Raw genomic sequence first — 16,158 nt, forward strand, 5'->3', positions numbered from 1 at the left:
AATAAAAAAATAAAGTTGATAAATAGCACTGTAAAAGTTGCAAATTTTATGTATAAAATAACAAAGATATAACCATTTATCTACAAAGTAGTACATGAATTCACATATATGGAGTGTATAGTGTAAAAGCTGCAAAAGTAGTCAACTAGTATAGGATAATGACAAAAGTACCTAAAAACAAATAATTTTAAATGTAAAAATGTAATTAAAATTATATATAAAAAAAATACAACTTGAGAAAAGCAGTTTGGCGTCTGACATTCATGCCCATTATTTCTTGTTAGCGTGAGATACACGATGCAACTTTTTGTTGTTTGTTCTGTTTGGCACAATTTGCTAAGCGAATAGATTTGCCCACTTAATTTTGTAATGCAATCCCAACGATTAAGCTAATTATTTATTAATTTCATAAATTACAAGCTAGCCCTAATTTTACACTGTTAGAGCACTCACACCAGTGAGCATTTTTTTGCTCATGAGCAAAAATGATGAGCAAATTTGGTGTAAATGGTTCCCCATCAATGAGCATATTGTAAAATGCTCATGAGCATTTCTAATTTTGCTCATCCTATGAGCAAATTTGAGGATGAACAGTAAATTCGTGGGGCCCAGGTACTCTCCAAACTGGTGACATTTTTTTGCTTCAAACACCCGCAATACGCCTCGTTTTGGGAAGCCCACAAAAGGGACTATACCCCAAAACGCATCTTTGTGAAGTCTGGGAAGCAAAAACAAACTAAATCCCACTTACTGACAGGGCGCGTCAGTCGAGCCATCAAGGAGCTGACACGTGTCCCTGTTAGCCACCTTACCCAATGAGAAAATATGACCGTTTTAAAACGGTACTTAACTTAAAACGGCTATTTTGGCCAATTTTTAAATTAAAAAAAAAAAAATTCATAAACGGCTATAATTTTTTTCCTCTATATATAGAAATCCATTTTGACATATTTTGGTACACTTTCAAAAATCACAAAAACACTATATATTATTTTTACTCCCAATTCTAGTAAGATTATTTTTATATTTTTTAATATAAAGTTTAAAAAGGTTATTTTTTTTTTTATTATTGTTAGTTACTTTTTAAGTACTCTAATATTAAGTATTTATTATTGTTGTTATTTTATTATACAATCCTTGTCAAAAAAAAAAAAAAAATTTATTATACAATCTAATGGATCCCAACAATCCTAATTACTATCAACTTGCTCAACAATTTTCTGATTTAGGTGATGATTTCATCAATAGTCCCAATTTTCAATTAATCCTACAAAGATTAGGAAACCCGTCTTCGCAAAATTCTGTTCATCAACAAATACCTCCACAAATTCTTAATGAAAACACTTATACTGAGCAACAAACTCCTCCCGTTACTGAAGGGAGCAACTCTGAGTACGATGTGAGCCAAGAAGAAGTTGTACTAATGATTAAAAAATTCAATTATCGTATGATAACAATTTAATCTAGTCTAATGTAATCGTACGTTAAAGATTGAATGTAGTCTTGGTTTGTACTAATCGTTAATTATCTTGTAGTATGTATTAAATGTAATCATATTAATCGTATTAAATGTAATCGTATTAAATGTAATCGTTAATTTTCAATATTATTAATTAATATTTAATAATTGTATTATGTTAAATAATAGTATAGTTGTAATTAGTAGTACTAAAACTTCATTAAACAAAATATATTAAATAATAGTATGGTGATGTGTAAGAGAGAGAAATGTTGGTGGGTTATGTGAAAAAGTATGAGAGAGAATGATGAGCATTTTTTTTTCTCACTAGTGGGATAAAATTTGCTCACCAAAAATGCTCATGGATTTGTAGAGAGAGAAAGTGGCTAGAGAGAGGATGAGCATTTCTTTTTTGCTCACTAGTGTGAGTGCTCTTAGAGTTGCTCTAATAATCCAAAACAGGCAAAAAATTAAGGGTCTGTTTGGCATCGCTGTGGTTTTCTGTTTTTTGGTTTTTTGTTTTTTTAAAGTACATTATATATGTCACATAATGGATCAAAAAATATTTAGACTTATTAAAATCATGATAATTTTGAAAACTGACAACAAAAAAGTGGAAACACCTTTTTCTTGTTTTCTGTTTTTTGTTTTTAGTTTTAAGAAAACAGAAAACTGAAAACCAAAAATGATGCCAAACAAACCCTAAATTATTAGAATCAAATTTTCCTCAATTAATTAATCCTAAAATTCCTGACTTTATCTTTCTCTTCTTAAACCCTATTACACTCACTTGAACACTTTTCAGTTTAGATCTCACTCCACTCCCCACTATTTTCGCTCCTTTCACATTTCCCAACTTCAGATCACCAACAATGCCGACTCGTCTCATCCTCACCCTCTTCCTCTCCTCCCTCCTCCTCCTCTCTCTCTCCTCCCTAACGACCGCCGTCACCGATTCCGACGACCTCGACGAAGACCTCAGCTTCCTCGACGCCGACGACGACACCGACACCGACACCGACACCGACACACACATCTCCTCCCACCAACCCCACGATCACGACCACGCCGATGAATCTAACGAAGACGACGACGAAGATTTCGGCAACTTCGACGAATTCGACGAGTCCCAATTCGGCGACGACTCTGACCCGTCGGAATACGCGGTTCCTGAGGTTGATGACAAAGACGTCGTCGTTTTGAAGGAGAGGAATTTTACTGATGTGATTGAAGGACATAAGTTTGTTATGGTTGAATTCTACGCGCCTTGGTGTGGACATTGTCAGTCACTCGCGCCTGAGTATGCTGCTGCTGCTACTCAGCTTAAAGAGGAGGGTGTTAAAGATGTTGTTCTTGCTAAAGTTGATGCTACTGAAGAGAATGAACTTGCTCATCAGTTTGATGTTCAAGGCTTTCCCACTGTTTATTTCTTTGTTGATGGCGAGCATAAGCTTTATAATGGTCAGCGTACCAAGTAAGATCTTTAGTTTTGTTTGTTTGATTGTTCTGATTGAATTCGATTTTTAAGGGGTGATTTTGTTTTTTTATTTTATTATATTGTGGTCTTGATTTGATTTTGATTGATTAATTGATTTGGGGGGTTTGATTTGTGCAATTATTTAATTCTGGAATCCCATTTTAGATTTGGGAAGATTCTAATCATTGAGATTCACTAATAATTGAGTAAAATATTTTTTTATGAAATATTTGTGCTTTGGTAGTGGGAAATTGAATAATAATGTGATTTTAATTTTATAAATTGATTTGCTACATTTGGTTATTACGGATTATGCGATTACTTATATACAAGATGATTAATTGTTGAAGTTTGTACTTTTGTATGATTGTGGAGTTATAAATTTGGGGATTTTTTGAGTTTATTATGTTGATTTTATGTTTGGGAATTGGAGGATATTTATATTGAATAGTTGAAGTTTGTACCTTTGTCTGAATGTTAATTTCGATTTTGATTTATACCGGGGTAAGAAAAAAAATTTGATCAGTGAAGTCAAGGATGCAATCGAATTTGGAGTCTCACGTTGATCTGTGTAATATATGTGTTTGGGTTAGGGGTTATAAGTAATTAATTCTTATTGCTAAGAGCTTTACAATTGTAATATTTGATTTTAATGTGATTGTGTTTAATGGCTTTTTGAGATAGAATAACTAATTCATTTAGGAATATGGTGATTGCATACAGGAGCAGCTAACTATGAAATTTCGATGTAAAAAAGGTTGAATTTAGACCTATTTATTTGCTTATATGTAGGGAAGCTATAGTGACATGGATTAAGAAGAAGACAGGGCCTAGTGTACACAACATTACGACGACGGAAGAAGCAGAAAAGATTCTAACTTCAAATGAGAAAGTTGTTTTGGCCTATCTGGACTCGTTGACGGTAATTACAACTTATCTATTATGCAGTTGAGATGTTGAAGTATGAGGTTTTACATTTTGTGTAGTGTGTGTGACATTTTAATCTCTGTTTTACACTTATAGGCTTTGATTGCTTTGTACATTTCTGATTTATTGGTCTCCTTGTTAGCATGTTCTTTCGTTGTTGGCAATTGACAGTTAGATGATTTAGTAAACTACGCATCAAGCTTCATGATGTTCCTTAGATCATCAAATAAAATGGACTCGTGCACAAATTTATTGTGCTCTATATTATTATTATTATCTATTTGGGTAACAGAATTTGGAATCAAAATGTTGGACTTTAGAACCAATTTGGATACTGGTGATGTTGGCCACTATTTGGAAACATTTATAAATTTATTTGACATTTTGACCTAGATGTTTTGAAGTAGGATAGTAGTCTGGATGCCTTATTGCCATTGATAATGAGATGGTTCTTTTGGATGTTGTAGGCAATTCCAAGATGGCTGTAACTTTCATGTGAATTAGTGAATATACCTCTCAACCATGTTTATTGTTGGCTTCTATGTTGGCTTTTGATAAACCATGTGCAACTCTTAATTTTTTTCTGTCAAAAGCTGTTTTTGATAGTGATTTGTATCCAAACTAGAATCATGCTCTCTTTATTTTTATTTTATTTTTATTTGTGTGTGTGTGTAACTGGATGCTATAAGTTAATCCTCCAATTGTAGTATAATTGTATAACCTATAAAGGATTATAAAATTAAGGGATCTTTATATCTAGCTTCTGCCTAATAGACTAGGCTGTCTCATGGTTGGAGTTTCAAGGAGTCTCATATAGCCCTACGTTCTGAATTAGGTAGGAATGTTTAACTTTGCATGATAAGAATATATGATCGAAATTCCTGTAATGAAAGGAGAAGAGAAACTGTGAAGATTGTGAATATTTGAGCTGGATATTTTATCAACTTGTGTCTTGATCCTAATTATTTCGTCAAACACTGGTTGTGGTTTTCCACTGAATACTGTTTGTTTTCCTGATTGCATTCCTTTTAATTGCTCTATTTTGATGTTAATTTGTATGCAGGGTCCTGAAAGTGATGAGCTTGCTGCTGCTTCAAGAAATGAAGATGATTTGAGCTTTTATCAAACTGTGAAGCCTAATGTGGCAAAGCTATTTGAAATTGATGCTGACGCTAAACGACCTGCTTTAGTATTGCTAAAGAAGGATGTTGAAAAATTTAATCATTTTGGTGAGTGGATCATTATATCTCGTGTTTTACTTGACTGATTGTTCTGCTTTAGTTCATCATTTTTTAGCTAATCCTAATTGATCTTTTGAGTAATCCGTTCAGGGTTAAATTTCTTAACAGCTTGATGTTGATTGTTGAGATTGTTGCCTTGTGCAGATGGCAAATTTGAAAAATCTGCAATTTCCGAGTTTGTCTTTGCCAATAAACTTCCCCTGGTGACAACCTTCACTAGAGAAAGTGCTTCTGTGATATTTGAAAGTCAGATCAAGAAGCAGGTGAACATCTGATTTATTTAATGTGCTAAAAACTGATATCACCCTAATCCAATGTGGGTGTGGATTACCTCAACTACCACTGACAACATATGTTTTGTCCAGATCTTGCTGTTTGCCACTTCAAATGATTCAGAGACGGTTCTTCCTGTGTTCCGGGAAGCTGCCAAATCTTTTAAAGGAAAGGTAATATGGTTTGTGCTATCTTCTTTACTGTCAGACCATGTAGATATTTGTCTTGATATTGTGTCTAATGGTACGAGATCCATTACAAACTCTGATATCTGAGGCTATAGAATCTTGTAAATCCTATATGATGCTTGTTCTGGCTGCAAAAGCCTTCTTTAAATGAGGAAGGGAGTAATCCTTTTTTTTTTTTTTTTTTTGACATCGAGGAAGGGAGTAATCCTTATGGCCTCTATTTCATCATTCACCTTTTTCTTGGCTTCCCATCTTCATCCATCTTATTCTTGAGTGAAACCGCACTTTTAAAGCAAATTCCCTTCTATTGTGTTTCTATCTGGCTTTTGCGCATGTCTGTGTTTTTTTTTTGTGTGTGTGTGTGTGGGGGGGGGGGGGGGGGGTTTGCTGTTAATTATTCTTATGCATGTCTTAAAGCGTGCTTTTTCTTGATTCTCATTCTCGTTTGTCCTCCTCCATGGATTCTCATTAGTTCATTGATCTGTTTGATTCTTCATATTTTTGAAACGGAATGATATATAATGTCTTGCTTCTGATAATTGTTGTTGATGTGATGCAGCTTATCTTTGTTTACGTTCAACTAGACAATGAAGATACTGGCAAGCCTGTTGCTGAATTTTTTGGTGTTTCAGGAGATCAACCAAAGGTACAGCATTTGTGATTTTTCTGTTGCTTTTTATTTCGTGATTTTTCTAATGCTATTAGTTGTCTTAGAAATGGGATCAGATTTGATAGCATTGAGCATCCTGCTCGTCTGTACAGGTTATTGGATACTCAGGAAATGATGATGGCAAGAAATTCTTTCTTGATGGAGAAGTAACTTTGGATAAATTGAAGGTAATTATAATTTCTTTGATTGTTGTTAAATTAATTTCTTCAATTATATAGGTACCTGCATAATGGTTGTTTCTTTCTCTTCTATAATTTCTGAATTGTAATTCTGGAATGGTGATGGTAGAACTTCCTAATGTTTCCATCATTTCATATATAGGCTTTTGCTCAAGGTTTTGTGGATGACACACTGAAGCCTTTCTACAAATCTGAACCAATCCCTGAAACTGTGAGTCTCCATTACTAACTAATTCTCCTTGCCCTTCTTTCTCTTGGCGGTCAATTAACATCCTTTTGATCTAATTTTCATTTTTGTATGAAACAGAATGATGGTGATGTGAAGATAGTTGTTGGGAATAACTTTGACGAGATAGTCCTGGATGAGTCAAAGGATGTTCTGCTTGAGGTTTTATCCCTAAAATGTTAACTTGATCTTTGAGCTTTGTGATTTTCCTTGTGGGATCAGGCTCTTACTTCAATGCTTTTTTTTTTCAGATCTATGCTCCTTGGTGTGGTCACTGCCAATCATTAGAGCCCATATACAATAAGCTAGCTAGACATTTGCGAGGAATTGACTCTATTGTCATTGCCAAAATGGATGGAACAACGAATGAGCACCCCAGAGCAAAGGTAGCTCAGGACCCTTACCTGTTTCCAGCTTCTGCCTTTGTTCTAATAATTTTGTCAAGTTGCCTTCTTTTGTTGACATTGCATCAGTTTGATATTTGTAATGGCTGTGAAGACTTAGGAGATCTGTCGTGTTCTTGGGTTACTGCAACCATCTTCCTGTTTTGGAACTAATTACTTGTGCTATTGCTTTTCAGTCTGATGGGTACCCGACAATCTTATTCTTTCCAGCTGGGAATAAAAGCTTTGATCCTGTATGTCTACTCCTATGAATCTTTTCGCCATTTAAAGTTCACCTTCTCTATTAATTCATGTTTTGATTGTGAGACTGTCTGCTTTTACACAAATTTTGATAGACAAATGCATGAATTTTGTGAATGTGGCAGGTCACTGTTGATACAGATCGTACTGTTGTGGCATTTTACAAGTTCTTGAAGAAACATGCAGCAATCCCATTTAAGCTTTCAAAGCCTGCATCAACCCCAAAGACTGAGGGTTCTGATTCCAAAGATTCATCTGAGAGCGGTAGTACCAAAGAATTAAAGGACGAGTTATAAGAGCTTTGGATATACGATTAAGTTATATTGACACATTATTCCAATGGATAGCATCATAGAGAGTAGTTTGAACCCTTGGAGGCAGATAGTTGAAGGTTAGCTGTAGAAAAACTTTGCATCCTTCCAATCGTCCTTGCAGCTCATCGGTGTAATAGATGACATTTCATTGGAATTGTAGTTTAAGACTCAAGTTGCTAGTCCTTTTTTTATATTGGTGGGAGTATTTTTTTGTTTTTAAGTAAAATACCTATTTTGAACTTGTTTAACATAATTGGGGGGAAAAAAAATAAGAGCTTCAGCTAATGTTAATGAGGAGCAAGCTTCACTTGATCTATAATATCAACAACAAAGCACGTCAATTTAGTGCTTAGTCACAACTGCAAGCTCATACTTGTGCTCGGTCAGCCGCTAAGTTACCAAGAACGCAAGTTAACATCCTAATTCTGTCTGTCAGCACTAACAATGGTGTCCAAGCTTCCTCCATTAAAGCTTCCACCGACACCACCATCTTCATCATGTCCAAGTTTCCTCCATTAAGTCGTTAGTGCTTAGTCACAACTGCCAGCTGCTTAGTCACCAAGAACGCAAGTTAAAATCCTCACTCCGTCTGTCTACGCTAACAATGGTATCAAAGCTTCCATCATCAAAGCTTCCACCGATACCACCATCTTCATCATGTCCAAGATTCCTCCGTTAAATCGTCACTGACACCATCGACACCATTATAGACTTCGACGACTTCTTTGTCAAATTAAACGACAACTCTAGGAATTAATTGTGAAATTTAGGATATGGTCAATCCCTAAGGGTAGGGGTGACCATTTCACTGTGAAATTAATATCCTAGAGAGCTTTGTCAAGGAGCTTTTAGACATAATTCTCGCTGCCACATAAAAATGGCTAGCATATAAAGTTGGCGGATGAGAAAGATTGATTAACAACTAGACAACGTGTTAGAATCCAACCTCTTAGTTATGTATTCTCCTTTATTTTCCTTGTATTTTCCCTTATGTATTGTTTCTTAAGTCTTTCTTTTTATTTTCTTGGCTCTAGGGAGAATTATTGTGTTACTGTCATTTCAACGTTCACTTGTATTTCTCTAGTAATACTATATAAATCTCTTTAGGGAGCGAATGGTTATTGAATCTAAGCTCCCTACCCCGTTGCTATTGCTTTAAGACTTGTGTGTTGTTTAAGCCTTTATAGATATTGTGCTTGCCTTGTTTTAAAGCATCCCCACCAAACCAAGAGACCCAAGATACACTTTCATCTCGTCGGTTCCGCTTGTGCCCGCTTCGAAGTATCGGCCGTCACAAGCCCCGACTCCGCACTCGTTGTCATCGTGTGCCCTTTTAAGACACCTTTGGTCCGTGTTGCTGTGTGCTCACGAACCTCCCTTAAGATAGGCTTGCGTCCTTGTCGTCAATAGACAAGCGCGCGCCGCACGATCCAGTGTCAAAACACTCGGACCGTGACAGTTGGTATCAGAGCCGAGCTTGCCGCAGATATGGCAGAAGAAGGAGAGATGCATGAATATACAATTGAGGAACGACTTGCTTGGCTTGAAGGAAAGTCCGAACATTGGGCGATGCTCGAAGAAAGGTTGCCCAAGCTCGAGGATATTGTGATAAAACAAGCCGAACAAATGGAGAGGCTTGCAGCAACAGTGGATGGGTTAACGGAGCAGCTTAACTTCGTGCAAAACGTTGCTGATGAAGCACAAGACAAATGTGCAACCCTAATGCGTGCCCAGAGAGGGCTCGGGGGAAGTGGAGGTGCCAAGATTAAACCTCCCAAACCTCGAACCTTTAATGGCACGAGAGATTCAAAGGAAGTCGATAAATTCATCTTCGATATGGAGCAATACTTCCGTGTCTGTCAGTTGGAGAATGAGTTAAAAGTCGATACCGCCACTATGTATTTGGTGGATGATGCAAAGCTTTGGTGGCGCACCAAGTACGCCGACATCCAAGCTAAGAGGACGTCGGTAGATACTTGGGAGGATCTAAAGAAAGAGCTTATGGCCCAATTTTATCCCGAGAATACCGAGTTTGTTGCTCGCACCAAGCTCGCCGCTTTACAGCATAAGGGTTCTATTCGGGAGTATGTCAAAGAATTTTCAGCGTGCATGTTGGAGATCCACAACATGTCGGAGGAAGATCGCCTATTTAATTTTGTGCGCGGTCTGAAGGAATGGGCCCAAAGAGAAATTTGGCGCCAGAAGATTGATACCTTATCGGGAGCCATCGCCGCAGCTGAAAGGTTGATGGACTACTCATCAGAGAAAGGGCAAGGTTTGAAGAAAGGGAATAGTGGTCCGACACCGAACCCTCCTAGAAACTCGGGATATGGTTCACAAGTGAGCTCCAACAACTCAAACAATAGATATAACAGGAGTGGGGGAGAAGACTCTTGGAAGAGTGGAGCTTCTTCCTTCTCTAGTAAAGGAAGCACACCTAGTTCATCTTCGGCAGCCAGGCCATTGACGTGTATCCTTTGTCGGGGACCGCACAAGTGGTTTGAATGTCGACACAAGGGAGAAATTGACAACCTCCAAAAGAAACTTTCCTCGATGTCCTTAGAAGCGGCGGAGGTTGAAGAAGCTGATGAGATAGAACCCAGTGAAGGGGAACATTCAAGATTGGGTGCCATTCGTATGATGTGTGCTATGGAAAGAGAGGCCTCTGAAGGCCAACCTAAAAACTCTGAGTTGATGTATGTGAAGGTGTTGGTAAATGGCAAGGAAGCTCAAGCCATGGTGGATACAGGTGCTACCCACAACTTCATTTCAGAAAAGGAGGCAAAAAGACTGGGGTTGAAGCTGCTACCAGAAGGAGGTAGTATGAAAGCGGTAAATTCGGCTGCCAAACCAATCCACGGCGTTGCTAAGAGAGTGACAATGAAGCTAGGAGATTGGAGCGGACAGGTGGACTTTACCGTGGCGCCCATGGATGACTTCAGCTTGGTGCTCGGCATGGACTTCTTACACTCTAGTAAGGCAGTTCCGATGCCGCACCTTAGATCTATACTTGTGCCCGGGCAACAACCATGTCTCCTCAGAACCTGCAATCCGGGAAAAGGGCCGAAAGGGCCCTTCCTTTCAGCAATGCAATTAGAGAAGGGGTTGAAGAGGAACGAGCCCACGTTTCTCGCAACTCTGTCCGCTAAGGAAGATGAAGTAAGCGGAGACCTTCCTCCTGCCCTTGCTGAGCTTCTAACAGAATTCCAGGACCTTCTCCCGAAAGATCTACCAAAAGTTCTCCCACCTAGAAGAGCGGTGGACCATGAGATTGAGCTGGTTCCAGGGGCGAAACCCCCAGCGCGAAGCCCTTATCGCATGGCTCCCCCGGAATTGGCAGAACTCCGGAGACAATTAGAGGACTTGCTCGAGTCAGGCTTCATCCGCCCATCAAAGGCTCCTTACGGGGCCCCTGTGCTCTTTCAGAAAAAACAAGATGGGAGTCTTCGATTGTGCATCGACTACCGAGCATTGAATAAGGTTACGGTGCGCAATCACTACCCTATTCCTTTGGTGGCGGATCTGTTCGATCAGTTAGGGGATGCAGTGTATTTCACCAAGCTAGACTTGAAGTCTGGGTACCACCAAGTTCGCATTTCCGAAGGGGATGAACCAAAAAATGCTTGTGTGACAAGATACGGGGCGTACGAATGGCTAGTCATGCCCTTCGGATTGACGAATGCGCCTGCTACATTCTGTACTCTGATGAACCAAGTATTCCGAGAATACTTAGATAAGTTTGTGGTTGTGTACCTTGATGACATTGTTGTTTACAGCAAGACTTTTGAAGAGCACCTCGAGCACCTCAGATTGGTCTTCGAGAAGTTGAGAGAACATCACCTGTTTGTGAAGCGAGAAAAGTGTGCCTTTGCGCAAGAAGAAGTCGGGTTTCTTGGGCATTTTGTGGGGAAGGGTCGATTGAGGATGGACCCGAAGAAGATATGTGCTGTTCGCGATTGGCAAGATCCCAAGAACCCCTCCGAACTGCGATCCTTTCTGGGATTAGCGAACTACTATAGAAGATTTATCAAGGGATACTCAGAGATCGCAAGTCCGCTCACCGATCTATTGAGGAAAGAAAGTCGTTGGGAATGGTCAGGCCCACAGAAGGAAGCTTTTCAGAAGTTGAAAGAAGCAGTGGTGAAGGAGCCGGTCCTTGCCCTTCCAGACATCACCAAACCATTTGTGGTCGAGACGGATGCTTCAGATTTTGCTCTAGGAGGAGTGCTCCTCCAGGAAGGGCATCCCATAGCATTCGAAAGCAGGAAGTTAAATAACGCTGAGAGGAGGTATGCGGCACAAGAAAAGGAGCTACTAGCCATTGTGCACTGCCTAAGAGGATGGAGACACTATTTGTTGGGATCAAAGTTCACCGTCCGCACAGACAACACCGCGGCGAGTCACTTTCTCACCCAACCCAAGCTGACAGGAAAACAAGCCCGGTGGCAAGAGGCCTTAGCCGACTTCGACGTGGAGTTCACCTATAGAACGGGGTCCAGCAACAGAGTGGCGGATGCCCTGAGTAGGCGTGCTGATCTTGCTGCATTATACAAGCTAGCGCCAATGAATGCGAGCAGCATTGCCACGTCCGTGAGAGATCAAGTTCGAGCCTACCTCCCAGATGATCCGATGACAAAGTCCATAACGAAGTTGATTGAAGAAGGGAAGACTAGACGCTTTTGGTTGGACGACGGACTTATCTTCACTAAAGGGACAAAGCTTTTCATCCCTAAAGCAGGAGGATTGAGAAAAATGTTGCTGAAGGAATGCCATGACACGCTATGGGCGGGACACCCAGGCTGGCAGAGAACCCTCAGTCTACTCGCGATGGGGTACTACTGGCCAGGAATGAAGGAAGATGTGATGAGCTACACCAAAACTTTCCTTGTGTACCAGCAAGACAAGGTTGACAGACAAAAACCCGGAGGTCTTCTAGAACCCCTCCCAGTTCCCACTCGACCTTGGGAGAGTGTATCAATGGACTTCATTAGCGGCCTTCCGAAGGTGGACCAGCTCTCTTCTATCATGGTGGTGATAGACAGGTTCTCCAAATATGCAACGTTCGTGCCCATGCAGAAGGCTTGTGGAGCAGAAGAAACGGCGTCGCTCTTCTTTAAACATATTGTGAAGTACTGGGGATTGCCGAAGAGCATAGTGAGCGACCGGGATACCAGATTCACGAGCATATTTTGGTCTGAGCTATTCCAAATGATGGGGTCTGATCTCAACATGTCGTCAAGCCACCACCCTCAATCCGATGGACAGACGGAGAGATTCAATGGGCTTCTTGAAGAATACTTGCGTCACTTTGTGAGCGCTAATCAGAAAGATTGGGTGAGACTTTTGGACGTCGCACAACTTTGCTTCAACGCTCAAAGGAGCTCTTCCTCCAACAAAAGCCCCTTTGAGCTGATCATGGGTCAACAACCTCTCCTTCCGCACACAGTGGCTGATTGGAAAGGTGGAAGGAGCGCTCAAGCTTGGGAATTTACAAGAGAGTGGAAACAGAACACCGACATTGCAAAAGCCTACCTAGAGCGAGCTTCGCGTCGGATGAAGAAATGGGCTGATCAAAACAGAAGGCCGGTGGATTTTGCAGTTGGGGATATGGTGATGGTGAAGGTCTTACCAGAGCAGTTGAAATTTCTAAGAGGCAGAGATCGTCGTCTGATTCGGAAATACGAAGGCCCCATCCGTATTACTAAACGGATTGGGAAGAATGCTTATAAGGTGCAACCGCCTGCGTGGATGAGGATTCACCCCATCTTCCACGTTAGTCGTCTCAAACCTTATCATCCAGATCCCGAAGACAGCAACCGCAACGTTAGCTACCGCGCCAACATCAGGACAAGAACAAGAGCCACTCCAGAAGACTGAAGCTGCTAGGATCTCTAGAGTATGTTTTGTAAGTCGACGAGGACGTCGACAGCTTAGGTGGGGGAGGATGTTAGAATCCAACCTCTTAGTTATGTATTCTCCTTTATTTTCCTTGTATTTTCCCTTATGTATTGTTTCTTAAGTCTTTCTTTTTATTTTCTTGGCTCTAGGGAGAATTATTGTGTTACTGTCATTTCAACGTTCACTTGTATTTCTCTAGTAATACTATATAAAGCTCTTTAGGGAGCGAATGGTTATTGAATCTAAGCTCCCTACCCCGTTGCTATTGCTTTAAGACTTGTGTGTTGTTTAAGCCTTTATAGATATTGTGCTTGCCTTGTTTTAAAGCATCCCCACCAAACCAAGAGACCCAAGATACACTTTCATCTCGTCGGTTCCGCTTGTGCCCGCTTCGAAGTATCGGCCGTCACAAGCCCCGACTCCGCACTCGTTGTCATCGTGTGCCCTTTTAAGACACCTTTGGTCCGTGTTGTTGTGTGCTCACGAACCTCCCTTAAGATAGGCTTGCGTCCTTGTCGTCAATAGACAAGCGCGCGCCGCACGATCCAGTGTCAAAACACTCGGACCGTGACACAACGGCACCACCCGAAGTCACAACCAACTCATGTCGCTGCCCAATATGGTCCAGTTCTCTTTATGAGGTTTGGAGCATGACATGTTGTGCTTTTACCCTCCCCTTCTATTGTGGAGGAGTGTTTAGTCGAAATGATGTTTTCATGAACCGGCATAAGCTCCTTTGGAAAGTATAATGGAAATAACTTCACAACTATTGTATGGGTCCCATTGACAAAATCTACGTAGGATTGCAGCTGTTGAGATTCTATCTCTTAAATAGTTTCAGATTCTATCAAGGCCAATGTGGCACGATTCTTTATCCGTAGAAGGATGAAGTTACAAAGTAGTAGTGACAATGATATGGTTGAGATGCAGTTGGCCTTATTTGGGCTAACCTTAGACAACATGATGATGTTTGTAATGGGAAAGATAGAATAACTATGAGATGAAGGGACATATGTTTTACAAGGTTTGAGGAGCTTGCAAAGCAAATTTTTAATTGGAGTAGGGTTTCAAATTTTGAAAATTTCTTCTTTTTAAAGAAATTCTCTCATTGTTTCCTTCGAGAGGAGGATGACATGGGAATTATTTAGAGTCTTGGTGAAGAGTCAAGATTAAGGGAGTTCAATTAGGTTTAAATAAGAGATGAACAAATTATGAGGCTATCCTAACTAACGTGTATGTATCTAATGAACTACTTTTGGTGGCATATAATAAAGTTTTCCCTACAATTATGGACTCCTTGTTGGCAGGGGCTGAATTCAAGTTGAAATTTACAGGGATCAGTTGAACCAACTTAATTAATACATACTTCCTCTCGTGTTTTAACTACAATGTTGGGGAACTCTTGCTGCATGTACATTTTATAACTTAAATATCTTAAGTTATGCTTTAGTAAAAATTATAAAAAACTGACATGATTAAAGTATATATTTTAGAACGAATCTAACAAGATCGCACATCAATATATATTTTCCAACGTATAAATCACAAAAGACGATCAAAAAATTATGAATGAATAGTGTAAAATTTCAAATAATGCGATAACAAAATGGAGGAAATATGTTACAAACATATCATATCAATAAAAAATAATACTAATTTTAAATTAGGAAATTTTGTATTTTAGTACCTCGAAAATGGGCCTTATTGAATTTTGGTACCCGTTTAAAACTTTTTTTTTTCCGCTTTGGTACCCATGAAAGTGTAAAATTATAGGTTTTGGTACTTCCGTCCATGTTTCGTGAACTTTTCCGTTAGTGGGGTCTATTTTCTAATTATTTAATAATTTAATTTATTAAAAAAAAAAAACAACCAACCACTGCCACCCCTCCCCCCTCCTCGTCAGCCACCCATCCCCCTCCCCGTGCCGGCTGCCTCAGTGTCGGCGATCCCACCTCCGATCTCACCGCAATTACTGCAAAAACATCGCACAACAGCAGCTAGCCTCCAAAACAACCACGGTTCGCCGAAAACAACCCCTTCCCCTGTTCGCCAGCCTCCTCCCTCCCTGAAACAACCACCATCCCCCTTTTGCCGCCCCTGAAACCCTAAAACCCACCTGAAACAACCCAAAAGACATAACCTGTTTAGGGTTTTAAAACTTTCAGGTGGGTTTGCGGCCATTGCGGGGATGTTTTAGGTGTTTTTGCTGGTGCGTGTTGCAGAGGGTAAGTTGGTGGTGGTGGTGTGATGGAGCGGCAAATTGGAGGTGCGGTGGTGCGAATTAGAGGTGTTGGTGGTGCTAATTGGAGGTGATGGTGCTCAAATTGGTGGTTGTTGTGGTGCGAATTGGAGGTGCTGGTGGTTAATTCGGCGGCTAACAGTGGTTGCAGTCATGGTGGTGAGGTAAGGTGGTTGCATGCCTGGTTGCTAGCGGCTTGAAGGTGGCTAAGGGGTGACAGGGCCTACTAACGGAAAAGTTAATGGAACATGGACAGAGGTACTAAAACCTATATTTTTACACTTTGATGGGTACCAAAGTAAAAAAAAAAAAAGGTTTAAACGGGTACCAAAATTCAACAGGGTCTATTTTCGAGGTACCAAAATTCAATTTTTCTATAAATTATATTATTTGATGTGGAAAATACAATATGCTGATTCAGAA

The 16,158-nt window shown here is 40.0% G+C and overlaps 1 protein-coding gene across 1 annotated transcript; it reads left to right on the top strand.

Moving 5' to 3' along the window:
* The first annotated feature begins 2,259 nt into the window (after positions 1-2,259).
* LOC145589465 (protein disulfide isomerase-like 1-4) lies at positions 2,260-7,856 on the top strand. Its single transcript, XM_081646044.1, has 12 exons — positions 2,260-2,933; positions 3,729-3,858; positions 4,927-5,092; positions 5,249-5,367; positions 5,470-5,550; positions 6,125-6,211; positions 6,328-6,402; positions 6,557-6,625; positions 6,722-6,802; positions 6,892-7,026; positions 7,221-7,277; positions 7,410-7,856. The coding sequence occupies exons 1-12, from the start codon at positions 2,332-2,334 to the stop codon at positions 7,578-7,580; spliced, it is 1,773 nt and encodes a 590-aa protein (XP_081502170.1). The 5' UTR covers positions 2,260-2,331; the 3' UTR covers positions 7,581-7,856.
* The last annotated feature ends 8,302 nt before the right edge of the window (positions 7,857-16,158 follow it).

The sequence above is a fragment of the Chenopodium album genome, chromosome 17, assembly GCF_948465745.1.
Source record: "Chenopodium album chromosome 17, dcCheAlbu1.1, whole genome shotgun sequence".
NCBI classification, from domain to species: Eukaryota; Viridiplantae; Streptophyta; class Magnoliopsida; order Caryophyllales; family Amaranthaceae; genus Chenopodium; species Chenopodium album.

Bases quoted from the DNA above. Each gene is read 5' to 3' on its own strand.
- LOC145589465 (XM_081646044.1), top strand. From the start codon at position 2,332: ATGCCGACTCGTCTCATCCTCACCCTCTTCCTCTCCTCCCTCCTCCTC. The intron at 6,403-6,556 runs GTAATTATAATT...TTTCATATATAG, and splicing joins TAACTTTGGATAAATTGAAG to GCTTTTGCTCAAGGTTTTGT. The intron at 6,626-6,721 runs GTGAGTCTCCAT...TGTATGAAACAG, and splicing joins CTGAACCAATCCCTGAAACT to AATGATGGTGATGTGAAGAT.